The 21,632-nt window shown below is 33.0% G+C and overlaps 1 protein-coding gene across 8 annotated transcripts in view; it reads left to right on the forward strand.

The window, feature by feature from the left end:
* The window catches only part of LOC118191648 (complexin-like), an 81,375-nt gene that overhangs the window by 16,953 nt on the left and 42,790 nt on the right, over window positions 1–21,632 (forward strand). For 5 of the 8 annotated variants that reach the window (XM_035362478.2, XM_035362482.2, XM_085810088.1 and 2 more), the window contains one exon: window positions 11,415–11,485. In XM_035362478.2, coding sequence (XP_035218369.1) covers window positions 11,431–11,485 — 55 coding nt within the window. In that variant the 5' untranslated portion in view covers window positions 11,415–11,430. Of the gene's footprint in view, window positions 1–11,014; window positions 11,096–11,227; window positions 11,311–11,414; window positions 11,486–21,632 lie in introns of those variants that run through there. The other 3 variants (XM_035362477.2, XM_035362479.2, XM_085810089.1) reach the window with 3 other exon arrangements.

The following is a 21,632-nucleotide window of genomic DNA, read 5'->3' on the forward strand; positions in this document are numbered from 1 at the left end:
CTCAGGACCACTGAATAATTTTGGCCTTGCAGTAACACCATCCAAGCGATGAAATAGGAGACAGAACTGTAGTCCATTGAAATGTAGGAGACATGTAGCCCATTGCAGTGGTCCTCCCAACGTTCAGTTTGAGCTGGTGGGTAATACCATTTTCCAAACCAGTATTAATTACAGTCCCATTGTTCCCTACCACATCAAGTTCTTCAAGGCAAATCTCACACCTAGGCGAATGGAAAATTACGGTAGAAGCTATATCTTTAGCGAGTCCTGGTTGAGGGAGAAACATGTCCGGTAAATTCTGATCCTGGTTCTTGTATGAAGGAATAATAGTCCTCTTTTTCAATTTTTCGAAAACGCTTTGAATTAATTCTTTTAATTACGATCATGTCGTCTTTGCTTGCATCAAACTTACATACCGCAAGCCCTTAATAGATTGATTCTAAAAATCAATTTTGCTATTACAAATGCTTCCTTTTCCTATTTTGTTTCTGCCAAAGACGTAAGAATTGTATGAATCAGTTATCACACACATAGTTGCATACTATTTACAATACATATTATATTTACAATTACACAACATAGTTACATAGTATTTGATAATTATATTCACTGTTTAAAAGGGTTTGTAGCAGAAATTACAAAATATTGCTATTTTTTTTTAAATGTGCTTTTCTAGCTTTTTGCACAGCCAATAAATAATCTGAAATTACAGGCTTTAAACTTTTCCCGTATTCCACATGACCCAAAATTCACGTTAGGAACAAGGGCTTTTCGATAGTAGTAAGTTTAGTAATCATAAAATTTGACGAAAAACAGCAAAATTTCGCTAATTTTCAAAACTATCAGTGCTAAACTCGAAAGATTATATTTTTATATGAAAACTTTTACATTTATTTTTCATAGCTAGGAGATATGCAGTTTTTCTGGGGTAAAGGGATAGGAAAATTTTTTAAAACAAGTGTTTAGGAATGAAAATGCATTCTTTTAGTTTAAGACATCTTTCATTAGTTTCACATTTGTCTATATTTCTCACATTGGTTTTCTTTTGTCTCAAACTCTGGAATTCATATCTACGTTGAATTTATTTTTATTTGACTTACTTTTATTTACACTTACTACATATGTAATAACTAATTTCGGTTACCATCAGAGAGCATTAATTCCAGAGGTAAGTGATAATCCGCTTCGTTATTAATACACACACGTTTTATTTACAATATAATACAATTTTTACAAGCATTATTATTAGGCACACGTCTTCATCGTTATTAGGCTTAACACTTTCGTTCTTTCATCAAACTAAAGTTAAGTTACAGAATATCAACAGAGATAAGATGTTCGGAGCGCCACCTAACGACGCAAACTGTCAATTTATAACAACATATACTCTTAGAATTTAAATGATATTGTAAATTAGTTCGCAGCAATAATAATTAGTTTTAGTTTTATTTCTCTGCAATTAAAATTTCTCAGTTAAATTATTAATTTAAATTATATACTTTCTTTATACGAATAGAGAATATTTGTTATATTAGAACAATGGTATATATATAAATCTAATACATATCCCAAATCGCGCTTTCGAGACATGAAAAACGCAATTTGAATTTCGTCAATCGGCCCAGTTGAACGGGAGATACAGAACTGTCCCCCCTTTTTATTTTATTCATTTATTATTTTTTTTTAGCAGTGTACCTCTTGCTTTTTGATTTTACACCTGTTTTTTTAACTGAGATGACTATCTGAGTTTCATATACTTGTTCATCTCAGCATTCATCATTTTATTATTTATTCATTTATTCATCATTATTATTTCATTTGATTTTATAAATCTGCTTTTATTTTTATACTTGTGTTTAAAGATAACATGGAAGTATCTAACATGAGTTTGGCATCTATAACTTTCAAGTTTTGTGCCAAACAATGCTCTATGAACATGACCTATAATTTTAAAAAATGCTTAAATGTTCTAATTTTGTTCCCAAAATAAATGTATAAATAGCACATTACTCTGGTAATTCTTTAATTATAATAGCTAATTCTAGCTTAGCGATTACAATTTCGGCCTGCGTCAACAATCGCTGGTATGACTGAAAACAAATCGATAATAATGTTTCACCAAACAATGACCTTAGCCACAGCTAACGGCACTGTTATTTTAAACAAATTTTTGATGAAAGATACATGCGACAATGGTACATACGACAATGTTTATCAGTTTTTCTTATCATTCAGTTTCTGCTAAAGCGTACAGTTCTCTTATCGGATCGGATATAGCGAAACAAACTTCTGGTCCCTTGAATTTCCTTATAGCGGGAGTCGACTGTATATACTAAACATTTGAGGTTTATTGTTAATTTCAAACAATGATTTACCAGTTACAGAAACTGTTAAATGTATGTCCTTTCCTATTAAATATTGGTGTTCAAAGCAGTTTTGCACTGCGTACTTTCTTATTGTTATTTCCAGTAGCTTTGCATTGCTTTACTTTCTTATCACCGATATTATCTGGAAGATACAACTTTTTTAATGTAATTTAGTTTTTCAGTTAAATACACTGACTACCAATAAGTATTTGGACACCGGTGATAGAAAAGAAAAACTAACTTTATTCAAAATCAATAGTTGGTAGAGCCTCCACGAGAGGTAATTACAGCGTGGACCCTCCGGGGCATACTTTCCACAAGTCTTTGTATGACAGCTAGCGGTATTTTCTTCCACTCGGCTTGGAGAAGACATAGAAGTTCCTTCACCGATTTTGCACGAGTAGTGCACCCCTGAATTCCGCGATGCAACTCGTCCCAGAGGTTCTCGATAGGGTTCAGCTCTGGACTCTGGGCAGGCCAGTCCATTCGATGAACTCCATTGGCACCATACCAAGCCTTGGTTAACGTCGAAACATGAGAACTGGCATTGTCGTCCTGAAAGTAACAGGGGTCTCACCCGTAAAACTGCCACAACGTAGGAAGCACATTGTCATCCAAAATAGTGCAGTAGGCATCGGAGTTGAGCTTACCATGAATGGGGACCAAGGGTCCCAGCCCATACCGGGAGAAACACCCCCAGACCATAATTCCACCTTCGCCGAACTTAACTGTTGGCACAATGCATTCTGGCAGGAGACGTTCTCCAGGTAGACGCCAGACACAGACCCTGCCATCTGAACGGTAAAGGGTGAACCTTGATTTGTCACTCCAAAGAACCCGTTTCCACTGATCTCCGGTCCAATTTCAATGTGCTTTGCACCACATTAACCGAGCAGCGCGGTGATCAAAGGCTTATGGGCAGCAGCACGACCATGAAAACCAAGCAGATGTGCTTCCTTACGGATGGTATTCATTGAAACAATACTCCCGAATGCCTGTTGAAACTCCTCGCGGATGAGGGCTATCGGTTGGGTGCTGTTCTTCCGAATTTCTCTGAACAGCACTCGCCGATCTCTATCCCCCCGTTTCGTTGGTCTACCGACTCGGGGCACATTCCGACAATAACCCCTCACCTTCCACTTCTTAATCACATAGGCCACTGTCGATATTAGGTACTTCAGATCGCTAGATATGTCCCTTAAGGATCGGCCACATTTGTGATACCCGATAATTATACCTTTCTCAAAATCAGAGAGCTCCGAACTGCGAGGCATCTTGCATGCGACTAAAGCCGATGCTGTTTCCTACACGATATATACCGGCGGAGTCCGTGGCGTACCTTGGGATCGCAGATATCGTCATTTGCATAGGTGTCCAAATACTTATTGGTAGTCAGTGTACTTGAAAGTGAAAACACGAGTGTCTACCTTTGCAGCCTCATAGCCCAACTGCGCAAATCAAGGTTCCCCCCTTTGACTGCTCGGGAAATTTAACGAACTCATAAAGCGAAAGAAGTATTCCTCTCCCCTTAGACACTACAAGAAGACTCCTTCCTTTCAAAAAGCTGAGGTGTACTAATTAGTTTTACTTTTAGAAGCCTAACAGGAACAGCTAACAGGAAAAAGAAATACAGAAATGGAATTACATGTCACAAGAACAAGTGAAGCACATCTAATAAGCAGGCTAATTACTTGAATAACAGTAATAAAGGGAAAAGCTAACAGAGAAAATATAGGGTCATATAAAAAGTCTCCGCAGTTTTTTGACACTAGATGGTGTTGATGCGTATATAGCCGGCAACATTCACACGATTGTCTCAAACGAACATGTGCTAAAAAGGTGACCTTCAGCTTCCATTGTTTGTGCAAATAGTTTACTAATTCGTTGCGCATTTAAAAAGTTATATTGATTTGAAAATGGGTGAAATAGCTGAAGAAGTACGCTACACAAAGCGTTTTTACTATGAAAAAGTTAAAAATGCAGCGGAAACAGCCGAAAAATTTGTGAAGTGTACAGTGAGAATGTTGTGAGTGGACGAAGTACCCAGGAGTGGTTTGCTTGATTCCGTTCCGGAAATTTCGATGTCAAAGATGCACCTCTCTTTGGTCAGCCAGTCACTGAAAACGTTAATGAAATTTTGCCACTGGTGGAGCAAGGCTGACACGGAAGCTGTTAGGAAATAGCGGGGGGACTAACATCAGCCACATGACAGTTTGAGATCATTTGAAAAGAGTAAGCTAAAAAAAAAAGCTTGATGTTTGGGTGCCACATGAATTAACGCAAAGAAATTTGATTGACTGAAATACCATAAGTGAAATGCTGCTGAAACGCAATGGAATCGAATTATTTTTTGAAGCGAACCATTACAGGCGATGAAAAATGGATGAAATACGAAAACATCAAACTCAAGAGATCACGGTCAAAGCCTGGTGACCCTCTATAGAGAACTTCAAAGTCTGGATTGTCGCCAAACAAGGTTATGCTGAGTGTTTGGTGGGACTGGAAAGACATTATCCATTATGAGCTGCTTCAACTTGGCGAAACCATCAATTCGGCCCTGTACTGCGCACAACTCGACCGTTTGAACGAAGCAATCTAGAAAGAGCGACTGGAATTGGCCAAAAGAAAGGGAATTGTGTTCCATCATGTTAATGCGCGGCCATACACATCTTTGACGTCTCGGAACAAATTGCCGAAACTTAGTTGAAAAGTTTTGATGCATCCACCGTATAGCCCGGACTTTCCACCGTCTGACTATCATTTGTTTAGGTCTCTGCAAAATTCTCTTGATGGTAAAAAATTGCCTGACCGAAGCGCCGCTGAAAATCACTTGACCAAGTTTTTCGACGATAAACTATAGAAGTTCTAAACCGATGGAATTATGAAGCTACCCGAAAACTGGCAAAAAAGTCATAGATAATAATGGTCAAAAAGTACTTGATTAAAGCTGATTTTCAATAAAGAAAATTTTGGTTCAGAAACGTACCAAAAAACCGCGGAGTCTTTTTATATGGCCCTAAAAACACAAATATGACGATTAGAAACATCTTTCGTTAATTCAAATACTAGTGGAAATAGCAAATATAAATCAGATAGTTATAAAGCATGCGAATTATATTTCTTATAAATTATAACTTTTAACGCTATCATTGATTTAATATCTCTCTTTGATAATAATAGTCATAGTGTCTTTACTAGACTGGAAAATCTAAATATGGTTAACTGGCGTGCAAGCGATTATTCGGTTCCAGTGTATAGTTCCGGAGTAAACACGTTAAAGGCTATTACTTAATACTTTCAGGAATAAACATATTAAGCAAATTAGATGGAGAGATAATCCATGATTTATCGATATCCATTTAAAGTCTATGCTTTTGGAAAAATTTACGAATAATTTGCATGAAGAATTACAGAATTAATTTGCAATTACAGAAACCGAGTTTATTCATTTATTTATATTTTCGTATTAGAAGGATTTGCAAAGAGATACGCTGAGGTAAAGGTGAAATTTACCAATGAATAAAACTTTGTAGTATTTTTAAAGAATAAATTTTAAAAATATTTTTACTTCATAAACTGAAGTTTTTACAATGTATTTTTCCATGTTAAATATGCACAAAGAAAGAAAGAGCTGGGGTATCTCTGGGATTTGAAACTGCTCTCGAACTACCTATGTTTAGTGACTTTACCGCTTGGTTGTAAGACCGCTTGAAATTAGGTTGATGAGATGCTATGTGTTGAAAAATATATTAAAGAAAATAGAAGACACCGTACTAGTAAAAACAAAAGTCTGCTGAATTATAGATTTATTTGTTTGGTAAAGGAGTTAAACATATCTGTATGCCATTAGGAAATATTAAGCGTACAGTATAAAAGCTTCAGTGAAGAAGGCAATGGATATCCAAATCATTGTAATCTGAATGTATAGCATTAGGATTTTTTGCTGTTAATTCCAATACTGCTGCAAAATTTTATAAAAATTATGAATGAGCTATATTATAATTCTCATGAACTCGTTGCATTATAAATAATAACAGTTAGAAATATTATTAGCGTGATTTAGCAGCCATCTTTCTTGACAAATAATTTTAAATAATTAATTTTACAAATAACTAAATCTGAAACTAGATTGGAAGATAAGCTGCATATTGAAGATTAACCTGCACCAAGGTGTTAAAAACACCATCTGTTAACTAGAGTTATGATGAAAGCGTTTATGAAAATTATCATTTATATATAATTACAATACAGCAATATGCAAATTCTACATACGTGAAAACTTACAACAATATACAATACAACAATATCTGAAGAAGAAATGGATGAAGGAAAAATTAAAATCTCAAGATATGGATCTAAGGGAGTTCGAAATTTTTTTTATTAATTATGAAAATGCTTCAGATGCTCATAATTATCATCTATTATTAATTAAATGTATATTATAAATCAAATGTACGCCAAAGTAAAACAAGACTAAAGTACGGTTAGAATAATTGGAAAGCAGAATAAATATTTAAAAGTTCCTAATATTAAAATATGGGATTTGTAAGGCAGTTAAATGGCTTATATAATAGGAGAAAAATAACTTGAATGATTAAAAGTGGAAAGCTTAATAATATTGGTGTGAATTTAGAACAGCTTAAAAAGTCTAATTTTTAGATTTAATAAACGGAATTTTTGAAATAAATTAGAACTAGTTACCTAAAATGGCAAATTTGAAAAATAAAACCATTCTACTAAGAAGATTTTTTAATATTTATCTAAACAAGAAATCTGATTAACATGCTCTACAAATCCGATTTTTGAAAGGTTGACTTTATATTTATATATCAGTTTTATGTATGTCATTAATCTACCAGTTTTAAGTATGTCAAAATTAGTAATATATATATATATATATATATATATATATATATATATATATATATATATATATATATTTTATTTACTAAATAATATTGATAAATTGATTATATTAAGTCCTAAGTTTAATTAAAGTAGAATTATCTTAAAAGAGTGAATCCATACTAGTAAGTTATATTTTGAAAGATGTTTTAAAGTAACTTGAAAGTAAAATGTCAATAATGTTTTAATGGAGACTGGAATTAAATCATCATGAAGAACAAAATTTCAATTGTAAAAGGAATAAATTAAAGGCAAGAATTAAATTAAATTAAATGCATGTAATCACTGTCATTGATCGGAAATTAGTTGACTTTTCAAGGGGAACAAACCAACTCCCGTTCAATGAACAGTAATTAATAAATAAATACGAAGGTGTTTCGTCTTTACTCGAGCATTAAGGCTAAGCCAAACCGGCAATTCAAGTCAGGCCAAATATTTCCGTGAATAGAAGGGATTATGAACCAATGCTGATATTCAAAGAACTTATTCCTATGAAGCATTTTAGCCAATTCAATTTTAAGTGAAAAGCAATTTCTGCAGTGAATTTCGAAAAAAACTCGAGTAACCGTCCCCCGACACCCTCGTGTTTATGCATTATTTTTGATTTGTTTTTACAAAGTTTGCATTATTTATCTTATATTTTGTAATCTTCTAATGTTTATTTCAACTTTATACTTTGAATTCTATTTCATAATGACAATTTCCAATGTTTAATTTTTACAAATAATATTGAACTCAAATGCATATACACGAGGGTGTCGGGGGACGGTTACTCGAGTTTTTTCGAAATTCACTGCAGAAATTGCTTTTCACTCAAAATTGAATTGGCTAAAATGCTTCATAGGAATAAGTTCTTTGAATATCAGCATTGGTTCATAATCCCTTCTATTCACGGAAATATTTGGCCTGACTTGAATTGCCGGTTTGGCTTAGCCTTTAATGCTCGAGTAAAGACGAAACACCTTCGTATTTATTTATTAATTACTGTTCATTGAACGGGAGTTGGTTTGTTCCCCTTGAAAAGTCAACTAATTTCCGATCAATGACAGTGATTACATGCATTTAATTTAATTTAATTCTTGACTTTAATTTATTCCTTTTACAATTGAAATTTTGTTCTTCATGATGATTTAATTCCAGTCTCCATTAAAACATTATTGACATTTTACTTTCAAGTTACTTTAAAACATATTTCAAAATATAACTTACTAGTATGGATTCACTCTTTTAAGATAATTCTACTTTAATTAAACTTAGGAGATAATATAATCAATTTATCAATATTATTTAGTAAAGAAATTATTATTAACTTACTTTGCAGCAATTGCGCAAGTAGTAGTAACTTGTTTTCGCAATAAATAAATTTAAGATCATACAACATTATACTATATATATATATATATGCAGCTAAAATCTACAACTATGAAAATTTTTGAATTCCTGTGGGGAATAAATAAGATCTGACTCATTATTCTTTTAAGAATTGTAAAAGTACAATATGAGTGTAAAAGAAATTCATTTTTGCTTTAGCATATACCAGATTTTAATTTAATATTTGTTTTCTGTGTACAATGTTTACAATATCTGATAAAAGATCTTTAAAATATCTGATCTTTGCAAAATTTTTACACTATCTGATATCTCAATCAAATGTCCCATTTATAAAGATAAATGACATTTTGTAGCATCTATCTTCTTGAGACTTCAGGTTCTTAGAAAGAGTAGGGAGGAAGAGCAAAGTGGCGCAGTTCGTGGGTCTTCTTTGTTCACCGTTCGTATATAAGGAGGAGCTATCGTTCGTTGTAGAGGAGTTGGCACTTAGATAAGGATGGGGTCTTGAATTAAATTTCGCGCAGTTCATAGCCTACCCTTTGCAATATAAAACGTAAATAAAAGTTTTTTCATCAAAAGATGACATTTATTCACTCATATTTAAAATATTTAAACTAAACAGAAATGCTATTCTCAGAACTGAACTTTGCTTACCTACAGTAAACATATTTCGCTTTTTAAAAAAAAATAAAAATGGTTTGGTTTGGTTTATTTTTATCATGCCAAAGCTCTCGAGAGCTATCTATTTAAGAGGGGAGATACTTTCGTGAAGGAACTGTCTCTTAGGAACACGTTACACATGAGGAAACCAAGAAAACTCCCATGTAGCCAGGCTGTTAGCGTGGAATCGAACCCACGTCGAACTACCAGTGTTTAGCGATTTTACCATTCTGCCGTTGATGAGCAAAAATAAAAATAATATCCTCTGTTGGCCTGTTAAAAGTTATTGAATTTAAGCTTCATTAAAACTTTTAAAACTGTTGAAAAGTTGATGAAAGCCAGTATGGGTGTTGCAATGAAAATTTACCATTACCATTTAACTTTAACTTTTAATGTAGATCACATTACAAGTAAAAGTATTAGAAAGAAATTCTGAGGCCGCGATACGTTATATATGGTATAAAAATAGTATTAATTACGCTAATGTTATAAATTTTACGAAAACTTGCTATTCCCCCCCCCGAAAAAAAAAAACAAATTACAACGATATCATAGTGCTTTAAAATGAATAATTTTGTTGTCCTCATAAGCAATACCGTGCTGTAATTTTGAAATTAATTGAAGCATCTTATGCCTCAGGAATTGGCAGCAGCTTCCTATTTCTCCTGCACAAGACTTTTTTTGCAAAGTGCTGAAGGAATTAAAAACTCAGTTGTTTAAAAATTGGATTAATTATATTTATTTCAGCAAAAAAAGTCTTCGAAGCGTTATGTTGACAATTAACGTACCTCATTATAAATTGTTATTTCTTAATATTTTAAAAATTTAAACTGCTATTAAATATGCATTTTGAGTGCTATTTTTTTTTCCTTGCAAGAATATGTTGCTAAAAATGGTTTAATTGTTCATATGTCCTAAAATTGAAAATTTTATATGATTTTTGTATATATACTATTAATTTTAATTTATTTTCTTTGACCATCAACTTATTTCGTTGGGAAGTTTCTCCGATAACACATTTAAACTGCTATAGTATTCGAACAGGAAAAAAGAAATTGAGATGCACTTTAAGGAAAATAAAATTAATTTTTTCTGAGCAAAGCCAAAATCGAACCAAAATTACAAATGTTTACAAGCAATGTTTTAAATCGATTCCGGAGAATTTGTTACATACTGGGGAAAGTACAAATATTGCCAGTGAAATTTGTTCTTCAGCTAATAGAAGCCAAGCAACTTGTTGCATTTGGGAAAAACATATGTTGTCAAAAATATATGTTTTTCGGCCTGGATAGAAATGAAGGTTAAAATGAATGAGCTATGTTGACCCAAATACTGTTCTGCATCGAAATGAGCTTGCTACTTGAGTTTTTCCGTTTCTGGTAAGTGGCATAAACAAGAACAATTTCTTTGACCATGAAACGACTCTTCCCGAAATCTGCCAAATAATATTTCATCTAGTAGAAAGTCCTCTCATGTTTAATTTAAATAAATAAAAGCAAAACCAGGATTTGAACTCATCAAGTATGTTTCAAGAAATATTATTTTAAATTTAGTTTCATAGAAGATTCTTAAGCAACACAGGAAGCACTAAAGTGTATGTGCGTGGGGGAAAAGGGAAACACGTTTTATATTATAAAGTGGGTTGACAGTGTTTTTTTTGTGATAACGGGTTTTTGAAGCATGTATGTTTGGGAAATAATGATAAAACGTCAATTTGAGTACAACCCCTCACAAATGTAAATGGCTGTGCAATAAATTAGATTAGTGAGAATAAGCTCTCAAGGCTGCAAGCTTGTTCTTGATCCCCATTGTAGTGTCATCCATTGATATCGGTAAGTATCCATTTCCAATTTCGAAGAATTCGCCAAATCAACGTTAAACTGTGATTATTTTTAAGTCTGCTCATCTCTCCGTGACTTAATTTCATGCAATTCTTAACGTCTCTCGCCGCGTGTAGAAACGAGAAATGAAACGTGTTTATGCTTATAACTTATGCTACAATTGTCGACATTTTTTTAATTCGGCCAGACAAGAAATTTGTAAATATGTTAAGTTTTCTTTACAGCTGCTATTCTGTATGATAAATTAACTACTTTTTTTAATTGATGTTTAAAAACAAAATTGATCAATATTTTTTCCCAAAATTTACAGATGATCAAGGGACAACATGGCGGCCTTCGTCGCCAAGCAGATGATGGGCAGCAAACTGAATGCAGTTAAAGGTAAGTAAAATTGTATGTTCATGAACCTGTTGATAATTTTGAATTAACTAGTATATGAATTCGCTTTTATCAAAATTCATTTAATAGAAATAGCTGATAGTAATGAGTATATATTTTTTGATTCGAAGAAGAAATATACTATAAATTATGATGTTAAAAACAAAGTATTTATTTCAGATTACCTTACATAACCTTTATTATTCTGTTTATTTCATGAGTACGTCAGAAATACGTACAGGTAGCCAAAAAAAGAAATAAAATCTTCGGAGATCAATAAGCGAATTATGCTTCTGTCTGATTATACTAATTCTCTTTGTAATTAAGTTTGCACTCTATTTAAATACATATTTTTCAGATTTTACGCCTATTTATGTATAAGTTTGCGCCCCCTTATATATTTTCAGATTATAAGAATAATTGCTAATCTTAAATTCGGACTAAAATAGAGCATGCTTTCTCTTTCTCAAGCAGTGAATTTGATAATATTTTCCTCTTGCATGAAGTTAGTAACAATGTTCCCATTCGAGTGCAATAGTTTAATTAATTAAACCATTGCACTCGACAGGATAAAGTCGCACTTTAGTTTCAGCACGGTGATTTGTATTTTAATTTTTGATAATATTTTCCTATCCCATGAAGATAGTAACAATGTCCCCATTCGGAGTGCAATGGTTTAATTAATTAAAACCATTGCGATAAATGGTTTAATTAATTAAACCATTGCACTCGACAGGATAAAGTCGCACTTTAGTTGAAGCACGGTGATTTGTTATTTAATCCTATCTAGAAATGCTGGTAGCATAAAAATTTAAGTTGTATTTTAATAATAAATTCATCGTTAATTTGAAATTTGGAACATATAGGAAAACTCTTCGGGTTGTGAGACCGCATTATGATGGTTAAGGGTTCATCTACCCGAACCAGTGCTATTAAATATTCTTAATATTTTTGGGATAGAAAATTTTATGCACTGTAACATTTCTTTTACGGAAGTGGTGACAAAAAAATGCCTTAAGGAAAGTGAAAGTTGATTACGTACGATTAACTACAGTGTAATATTAATTATTTATTAAAGTATTTTATGCATTAATTACAGTTTTTCATTTTGTTTTTTGTTGCTGAGAATGCTTTTGCAAATGAAAATGTACGTTCAGCATTTGCTTTAATGCTAAAGTAAATCATTTATATAAAATAAAATCTTCAAATATTTGAGTTTCTGGGTAAAAAGGAAGAAATTTTCATGAAAGAAATAGTTTCAGATTTTAGCAAAATATTCTAATTACTTCAAACAGGATATTTACAGCTCTTAGTCTTTTCTATTTCGTGATAATTCCTACTTCTTTATAAAAATATTTGTAAATTTTCATTTATACTATATTTTCGGATTTTGTTTCTGAGCATATGACAGACTACATTAGAAAATGCCCTTTACTCTTAGAGTTTTCTAGTTACGCTTTCAATATAATAATGAATATTCAGTTTTATATAAATAATACAGTATTAGTCTTAGGGATATGAGGTTCCGTACGCAGTGAAGTCTTAGAGATATGAGTTTTCGTACGCAGTGAAACTTTTTCTTTTTGCAATAGTTACAAAAAACTTTTTACATTTTATAGGTTGAATAAAGCTGTACAGACATTAGGTATTTTTTGGAAGCAGGCAAGATGAAAAATGAGCAATTGCCTTTGCCGGCAATCGAACCACGGACCTCTGGAATACCGGCCCAGCGTGCAGAACCACTGCACCACGAAGGCACGCTGAGAGGGCGGGAGAAATACCTTATAACGCTTCGGATCCAAAATATAAAAATAGCTCATACACTTGCGTTTTCAGAGGTTCAAAAAATGCTGATCTGTTTAGTAAAAATATAGGAGACGTTTGTTTTTCGCATGCTCTTACAAAGAGATCTGCTGCTGGAATTTCTAACAGAGATTTTTAATATTAATTTTTTCAACTTTTTTATTTCTTTTTTTTTTTTTTTTTTTCTTTTTTGAAGGAAAGGAATAATCTGAAAATAATGACTGAGTCTTTCAAACACATTATTCTGAAATGTGATAATTGGATTAAGGAAGAAAAAAAAAATATTTATCTTTCTCCTGAATTTATGATGAAGTTGCATGTTATTTCTTTTGCAGCAATATCTTCCGTTTGTTTTATTAGACCATTTTATTTTAAATCGAAATCGATAATTTATCATTGAAATGCATATTCCAAGTATATGGATTTTTAAAACTCTGGGCATCGATAAAATTTTATTCAAAATATATACCGACTCGAGTTTGCCTTTTTGACTAAATTTAAGTTTTAAACACTTAAGACTCCTTGTTTTAAAAGCAAAAAAGAATGATTTCTTTGAAAATATCGCAAAAACACTATTTCTGCAATTTTTTGCATTAAGTAAAGTCAATAAAAAATAAACGAACATAAAGAGAACACAAAGCATTCCAGTTTACATCTGGAACTCGCAACGAGATTTTTCTTAGGATTAATAGCCAAATTCAGTGTCAGAAATTGTCTTATAAGATATACTTGTTGAAACATTTCTTTCTGTTTTGGCAGGAGAAGGTAGTTTAATTATTGGGCTATAGTTTAATGAAAAGAAGATGTCTCTTTTGTCCTTTTATTGACCAGTGATATCGAATGTAATTTTACTAGTTACTACAAAAACTTTGTCCTTTTATTGACCAGTGATATCGAATGTAATTTAACTAGTTACTACAAAAACTTTAACAGGCAAAAAGAAGAAAAAGAGAGTAGGTTCATTGTTCCTCTAACGTAAATCTAAATTCTTTAGTCGGTTCTAATAACCCGGGTTATTAGAAGGGAAAATTTTTATTCTCGTTAACAATTATTTTCTCATTTGATATTTAAATTATGTGCTGAGTAATACTTTAAAATAAAAGTATAACGAAAGTTGTACTAGTATGATGTACGATGTTAGTACGATGTTTTGTGCCACGACGTTTTCGCCTTGCGTTGTTTTCTCCGAGACGTTTTCGTCCGCGATGCTTTGCCGCAATGTTTTCGGTGGACACCGATTTAGTTGCTATAATCAAATAAATAAAACTTAGTTGAAATTTTTCTGGTAAATTTTTCACTTGAAATGTTCTGTATATCTTAATGTTTCATTGCTGGTTCATCATTTAGATTAGTGTCAAATGAAGTGTTTTGCTTATTACTGGAAAAAAATCAAGGTAAAGAATAGAAAAAGAATACTTATTTGCAACTGAGCTCTTTTAGAAATAAATCCAAGCACTGCATAGTTATTGCCGTTTGCTAGTTTCATTTTGTCGAAATAAAACGAAACCTATACTAAGCACTATTATAGATGATTATCGATTTATTTCGACAAACTGAATCATATATGACATTTAACTAGTCAGATCGCTAAATGCCATACCTTATTTCAATAAGTGAATTATTATATTCGGAACGTAGTGATTGTCAGTATGAGATATACAATGTATTAGGTAGATGGTCGGTGAATGAAATAGAATATAATCTCACGTTAAAATATAATTTCACGTACAAAGGGATTATATTAAATCACTTTCTGCCGACGACGAAAATTCAGCACGGAAACCTGTAACTAGTAATTGCGCTTTGTCTTTGATAAATAGTTACGACATCAAAAAGCAGTTCCTAAGAAATACTGAAGCATCTTTTCTACATGAAACATATTATGGGAATATTTTAAATCACTAACATTTTAAAAAGCATAATTCAAAGTGCAGTATAAATAGAGTAATTATGCTAAAATTTGTTTAAGTTTTAATCAAAAACTAACGAATGAAATGTATTTCATTCTCAAGCAACTTTTAACAAATTAATTTTGTCACATTTTCGTTAGCTGGATGATGAGAAGTTATGGATTACGTTCCCCAACCAGCCATTAATTGTCTTTCCTTCCCGATTTTATTTTTCACTTTTAGGTTAGAAAAGAGGTAATGTTAAATACAGGACGATACATCAAATCGTAAGGCACTCTTATCAAAAATTAACAACAAGCCTGAGTAATAATGAGAAAATGCATTATGTTCGCTTGTAGAAAATGCATCGAAGTGCTAAGAGGTTGTAAGTAATAGGATGAGGAAATATTAGGAAAGCTATTTATAGATACATAGGGCGTTGTCAGGAGATATATATCCCCTAGTGTCTAGTATCTGTTGATGAAAAGTGGTACACGAAAGTACGTTTTTTTCAAAGAAAATGCTTGCATGAAGAGATTTTGAGCGAGATTAGAAGCGATGTCTTTCCTCATCTGCTTTCAGACTTATCTAAATAGTTTTGATATCAGATAGATGAAGAAGAATGCTACCGATATCAGCAATGCCGTTAGAAATTTTAGAATAATTTACTAAAACAGTGGCAGAGGCTGTATTTATTTATTTCCTCATGGAATTAGTGATTAATGAACCATTGCTGAAAAATTTACGAACTAACGAAATATATTTTCTCAGATTTAGCAGTATGATTTAATCTGCTGCTAAAAGCATCACTTATATAAGATTTTGACTCAGTAATTTCTAAAAATTTAAAAAATCAATCCACCTTATAAATAAGTGATGAATAATGTACTGGGTATTAAACTTCCACGCAAAATTTTTTAATTACTTCTGTGTTTATCTGGAAAGTCAGTAATCACAATTGTTATGAAATTACAGTTTTAAGAAATTTGAGAAACACAAGGAATTATCCGATTCCTTCAAAGGAACTTAAAGGTTTACGAGAAATTTCTTTCCCAGTCTTCGATTAAATAGTCAGTGTATCTGAACCAAGTTACGATATTTTTTATGTTATGAAACAAGAATTATCCCCTCACTAGCTGATGAATGTATTCGCCTGTAATGTATGGATGTGAATTCTGAAAATATGAGCCTACTTCGGAAATAATACAGTTGGTCATTTTTTCAGATTATATAATACTTTTTAATCTCTTCAACAGTAAGCAATACTAATCCGATCGTGGATATTTTTCTTGGAAAGCATTGATAAAAATATTTTTCAGTGTTATGTCGAAATTATCTTGTGTAATAATGAAAGACCCGAACACTCAAAATAATGCAATAGTCGTCTTAGAGTCTAAATGCCACTCTGAATCTCAAAGGGAAGAACTTGACTTAAATATTTAACGAATGTAAATAAATATCATATACACTGAACACACTGAAACCTGATAGTTAAATTTTTGATAAAAGCTGATATATTCAATAAGCGAATAGTATGAAGAATCAAAGATTTACAGTCATAAAGTTTAATCTAGTTTCATAATTTATAAATTTAAAATAACTTCAGTTTCCTAAATAATATATTTCCCACTTCATTATCTGAAAACTTTTTATTGATTTGAAGGTAAACCTTTGAATGTTTTTAAGCTTATGAAGATTATACTTCTCTGTTCTGCGATTTAATTCTGTATGCGAATGATTGTCTTTTTAACTGCCGCCAAATAAATGCGATGAAAAAAAAACTTATCTTAGACTTTTATGACTTTAATGATTTGAATAATAAAACACAAAATGTGTTAAACTAAGGAATATTCTGTTATTTTGTAGAGTTACTCTTTAGGTAACGTACACTAAGTCAATACTACAATTAGACTTAAGCGAATTATCGCTATGCTTAGAATGCACACAGAAACGTAAGAAGGATGTGAAAGACTCTTTTATAAAGAACTCAAACAGTAGAACAGAAGGCACTTCTTATGTTTAAAAGCCAGCGAGTATTTATGGCGTAACTCAAAAGGCAATGAATTCAAATTTAAATTATATCTAAATCACGAATTTAGTCAGAGGCTACACAGAAATATTTCGCTCGCGAATTGGCTCAAATCTACACCGGTGTGACAAGCAGTATTGACGAAAATACAGCAACGTCGAAGACAAACTGCTAACATAGAATATCAATTAGTAGCGTGGTCTTCAACAGGAGAAACGCGCTCTTTCTAGCCAGTCTGAAACTTCCTTTTAAATCGCTTTCTACCTCCTTTAAATAGGCACGAAGTAAAATTAGCATTCTGGCAGGAAAACGGAATGGGATAATTGGCAGTAAAGATGTGTAACACAAAATAATTGCTTAGATAAAATTAAATGCTTTACAACTTTCCCTGCCAGAATTCAAGTAATCGCAATGAAGCTCTTTGACGACCTTGTAAAGATCTTAAATTTTAACTAACCATGATACAACTTCTTACAAGCAATAGAACATACAACTATCTTAAAGTTAATCTATATGACAAAGAAATGGATCTCCATAAAATAATTTTCTTCAAATTTCAGTCACTATAAATCAGTTTCTGATTTCCTTCCCGTCATCTGGAAGAAAAACGATTTTAGCAGAAAAATTCAACACGTTACATTACTTAAATTCGATTCAGCTGTTCTGAAACTTTTCTTATTTAAACATTTCATAAGTATTTTTTCATACAATTTTATCAGAACTTTCATTCATTTTCATTTATTCTAATTAAATTTCTCTTCCCCGCTGCTCTTCAGTAAAATGTAGTGTGATGTATGAGCAAGTGTCATTTGCATAAGTGTAGGAACGCTACCGTCTAACTCACATCTTACATGTTAGAAACTTGGACTCACTAGACTTCAAAAATACCTTAATTTCAAAACTGCGTCTAATCTGCTAACAAGATAAATAATTAAACTTTGGTGTTTGCTCGAGAGCCTGACCTTTAATTTCATGCGTACCGCTAGCTTTTGCTTTTAACTTAACTTTCTCTAATTTTGCTAGCTTACGCCTAAACATTTAATTCACACTGTGAGACTTTAATTCTGACAACTAGAAGCCTTTACTTTATTTTAACATATATATTCACAGAAATTTTAACTTTTTCAAAACGAAAGCATACTAAGTGAAACATTTACAATACATTATTTTAAGGAAATTCATTTGAAACGTACATCATATTCTCATAAATTGTTGAAAGTTCGTTTCCAATTTCGCCAAATTTTCCTCAGTCTCCTAGACTAAAACAGAATTTCTATTTTAGACTAATTTAAAATCAGTGCGAAAAAATTGCTATTTAAATTCTGAGCTTCTTGCTACGAAACTGAAATGACCACACTTGGGCAAAATTTAAAATAAATAGCAGGTGCTGCACTTTTCGGTATAAGACAGAAATTGAATCTGCGAAGAAAAATAAATTTCACTTATCATTTCTTTTCGGAACTCCTTCATCCGCTTGGTAAACAAGTCCTCCCACGAAGAGTAGAAATTGCACTCTAATTACTCTCCGGGGCTGTGACTCACAATTTGGTTGAATGTGCCGTTTCCTCTACTGGGCTCCTTCCCGAAATCTGTCCTACCTTCAAATTTAACCTATTCAAGAGTATATTAAACGATTAGCGGCAAACTTCTTTCGTTCAGTACAAATCCACAGTAATAGCCTCATTAGCATCCTCAGACACTCCCCGCATCCCGGTGAAAAACATGGGTACCCATGTGACGCATCCTCCCTACATAAGAATTACAACCTTAATTGACTCATTCATGCTAAATTGACTCTGCGGTCTGTCACCCGCTGCTTCATCTTGTAATGACACTGACCTCACCCCCCATTCGCCGCCGCTAGCGCGGACCTGACTCTCTCTCCTCCCTCCCACACCTCCTACTTCACTGTTCCTCTTGCTTTTCCTCCCAGATTATTATCAGAAGCCGAGTAAAAAGATGTTTCTACATCTTGATACTCGAGAATAAAATACGATCTGTGTGTGGAATCTGTCCTCCTTCCTCGAGAACTCTCCAGCTCCTCTGCTCGCTTGTATGTTGGCGATATGAACCAGACCTTGAGTTAAGTTTTAGGGAATGTTGTATGAATTCGAACTTGAAGTTTGCCCTGGCCCTCTCAGCTAAAACTTAAAACTTTCGAGGCTTCCTCTGCGGTGTTGGAATTTCTTTCGCTGTTCTCTTCCTCCGTAGAACCTTTGGTGCGGTCCGACGTTGCCCTCTCATGAACAAAAATAGTTTATTCAACGGGGTAATGAGTTTTCGTCCCAAAAATAATTCTGCAAGATTCTTCCCTGTCGTGTCAGGTTTAGCGGAGCTTAAGGCGAATAGTAATTCATTGACACAGCTATCTCAGAGCTTATGGTATTTACATAGCAACGTTTAATTTGTCAGGTTTAGCGGAGCTTAAGGCGAATAGTAATTCATTGACACAGCTATCTCAGAGCTTATGGTATTTACATAGCAATGTTTAATTTTAACTATATTCTTATTTACCAGCTCCGCTATGTTTGACTGCGGCCGATAAGGTACCTGCGCCGTATGCGCTAAATGCCGTATGCGAAGCCCTGCGCATAGTCTCTCAAATATTTGACTAATAAAGTATTTATAATTTTCCGCGATTACTTTTAACGAAGCTCCATATTTTAGAAAAAAATCTGGAACAATTTTAACCGAGGATTTTCTTAGGGGGACTCTTTCTACCCACTTAGAAAAATGATCTAAGGGAACGAGTAAATATCTATTTTTATTTATTTCACTACGTGGCTATGAACCTAATAAATCTATTCCGGTTAACTAATTTGTGAAAGTAGTTTTTATACTATCTAACGACTCGGTCGGTTTATAATTAGCATCGTTAAGTACCTGGCAAATATACCGCCACCTGATGTACCCGTTTACAAACTTTTTCAATTGCCGAAAATATACCGCTTCGCCAACTCGCTGTACTGTTTTCCTTATTCCAAAGTGGCCTGAAATTGACGAATCATACAACTTTTGTAAGATGCTTAACCTTAAACTAACTAGGCTAACCCGCCTAAATTCGTAATTCTGATTAGTATGTTTTACGTAAAATAAGAGAATATTGATAACCTCATAATTCGCCACTCTATTCCCGATTACCGTATTGATATGTTGTCCAAAATGAGCAGGATCTTTTAAATAAGCACAAGTGACTTTATATTCGGGATCCCTTTGTAATTCTGCAACAACAGTTTCACTCGAATTAAGGATTTTTGCAGCAAGTAGAGCACATTTTATTGTATTCCACTCGATATCCAATTTTATTCTTCATAATGCCACCACGTTTTTTTCCTAGGAGTATGTTTAATAATTACGTTGAATTCTTGAAATTTAAGGGCACATATAATCAATCTCGGCGATAAATTCTTTCCTGAGTACAAATGACCCGCACCTGCATGGTCGGAATAAATTGAGATGGGAGCTTTGCTAAAATATACTCTAAATTCCTGCACTGCTAACAAAACTGCTAGTGTTTTTCTTCAGGTAGCGGTATAAATTCTCTGTGTAGGATTGAAAGTTATGCTAAAATATGCAATCGATTAATTAAACAGTTTGAGTTGAAACGGCACCCATTGCGTTATTGGAGCCATCGGGCAGTTCCAAGTTTTCATCGCCTTCAGGAAACTTTAATACCGCATTAATGCTTATATGAGTTGTTCAAAAGCAGTACTTGCTAAGGCTGATAAAGTGAATATTTTTTTCTTTCTTCTAAGAATGAAGATAGTAATTTCTTTGCAGTATTAGGTAGAGGGTAACTTTTGATAGCTGTTATTTTTTAGTTTTCAGGTTCAGTACCATTTTTCGATGTTTTATATCCTAAATAACGAAGTTTTGTAACCGCGAAATTGCACTTTGAGGCATTTACTTTTAATCCTGCTTCGCTTAAAAGAGAAAAATATTCGTGTAAGTCTTTAATGTGTTCGTCATTCGTCTCACTAGTAATTATTATATCATCTAGGTAAATAAATGTGCTTTTATCTAGGACTGGTCTCAAAAGAGTCTCCATGGCCTTTGAAAATTCGCGAGAGCTCTGCGCATAAGCCGAACGACATTCTTAGAAAAGCATAAACGCCCGAGTTTGTGACACATGCGGTTTTCGGAAAGTCTTCTGTCTTTACAGGAATTTGACAGTATTCCCCTGATGCGAAATCGAAAGTAGTCATATACATAGTAGATTTCAGTTTGCGAATAATTTTTTCAGTTATGGGAAGAGGATAAACAGAATATTTATCCGAATGTGAATCGACACGCTTTTAAAATCTGTAGGTCGGAGATTATTTTTCTTCCAGCATAAAACCACCGGGCTAGCGTGAGAGCTACTTATCGGAATTATAATTTTATTTCTTAGCAGCTCTTGTATGTGACCTTCTATGATTAGCTCTTTTAA

The sequence above is a fragment of the Stegodyphus dumicola genome, chromosome X2 (assembly GCF_044657685.1).
Source record: "Stegodyphus dumicola isolate Sdum_Otavi_A_Nest chromosome X2, ASM4465768v1".
Classification (NCBI taxonomy): domain Eukaryota; kingdom Metazoa; phylum Arthropoda; class Arachnida; order Araneae; family Eresidae; genus Stegodyphus; species Stegodyphus dumicola.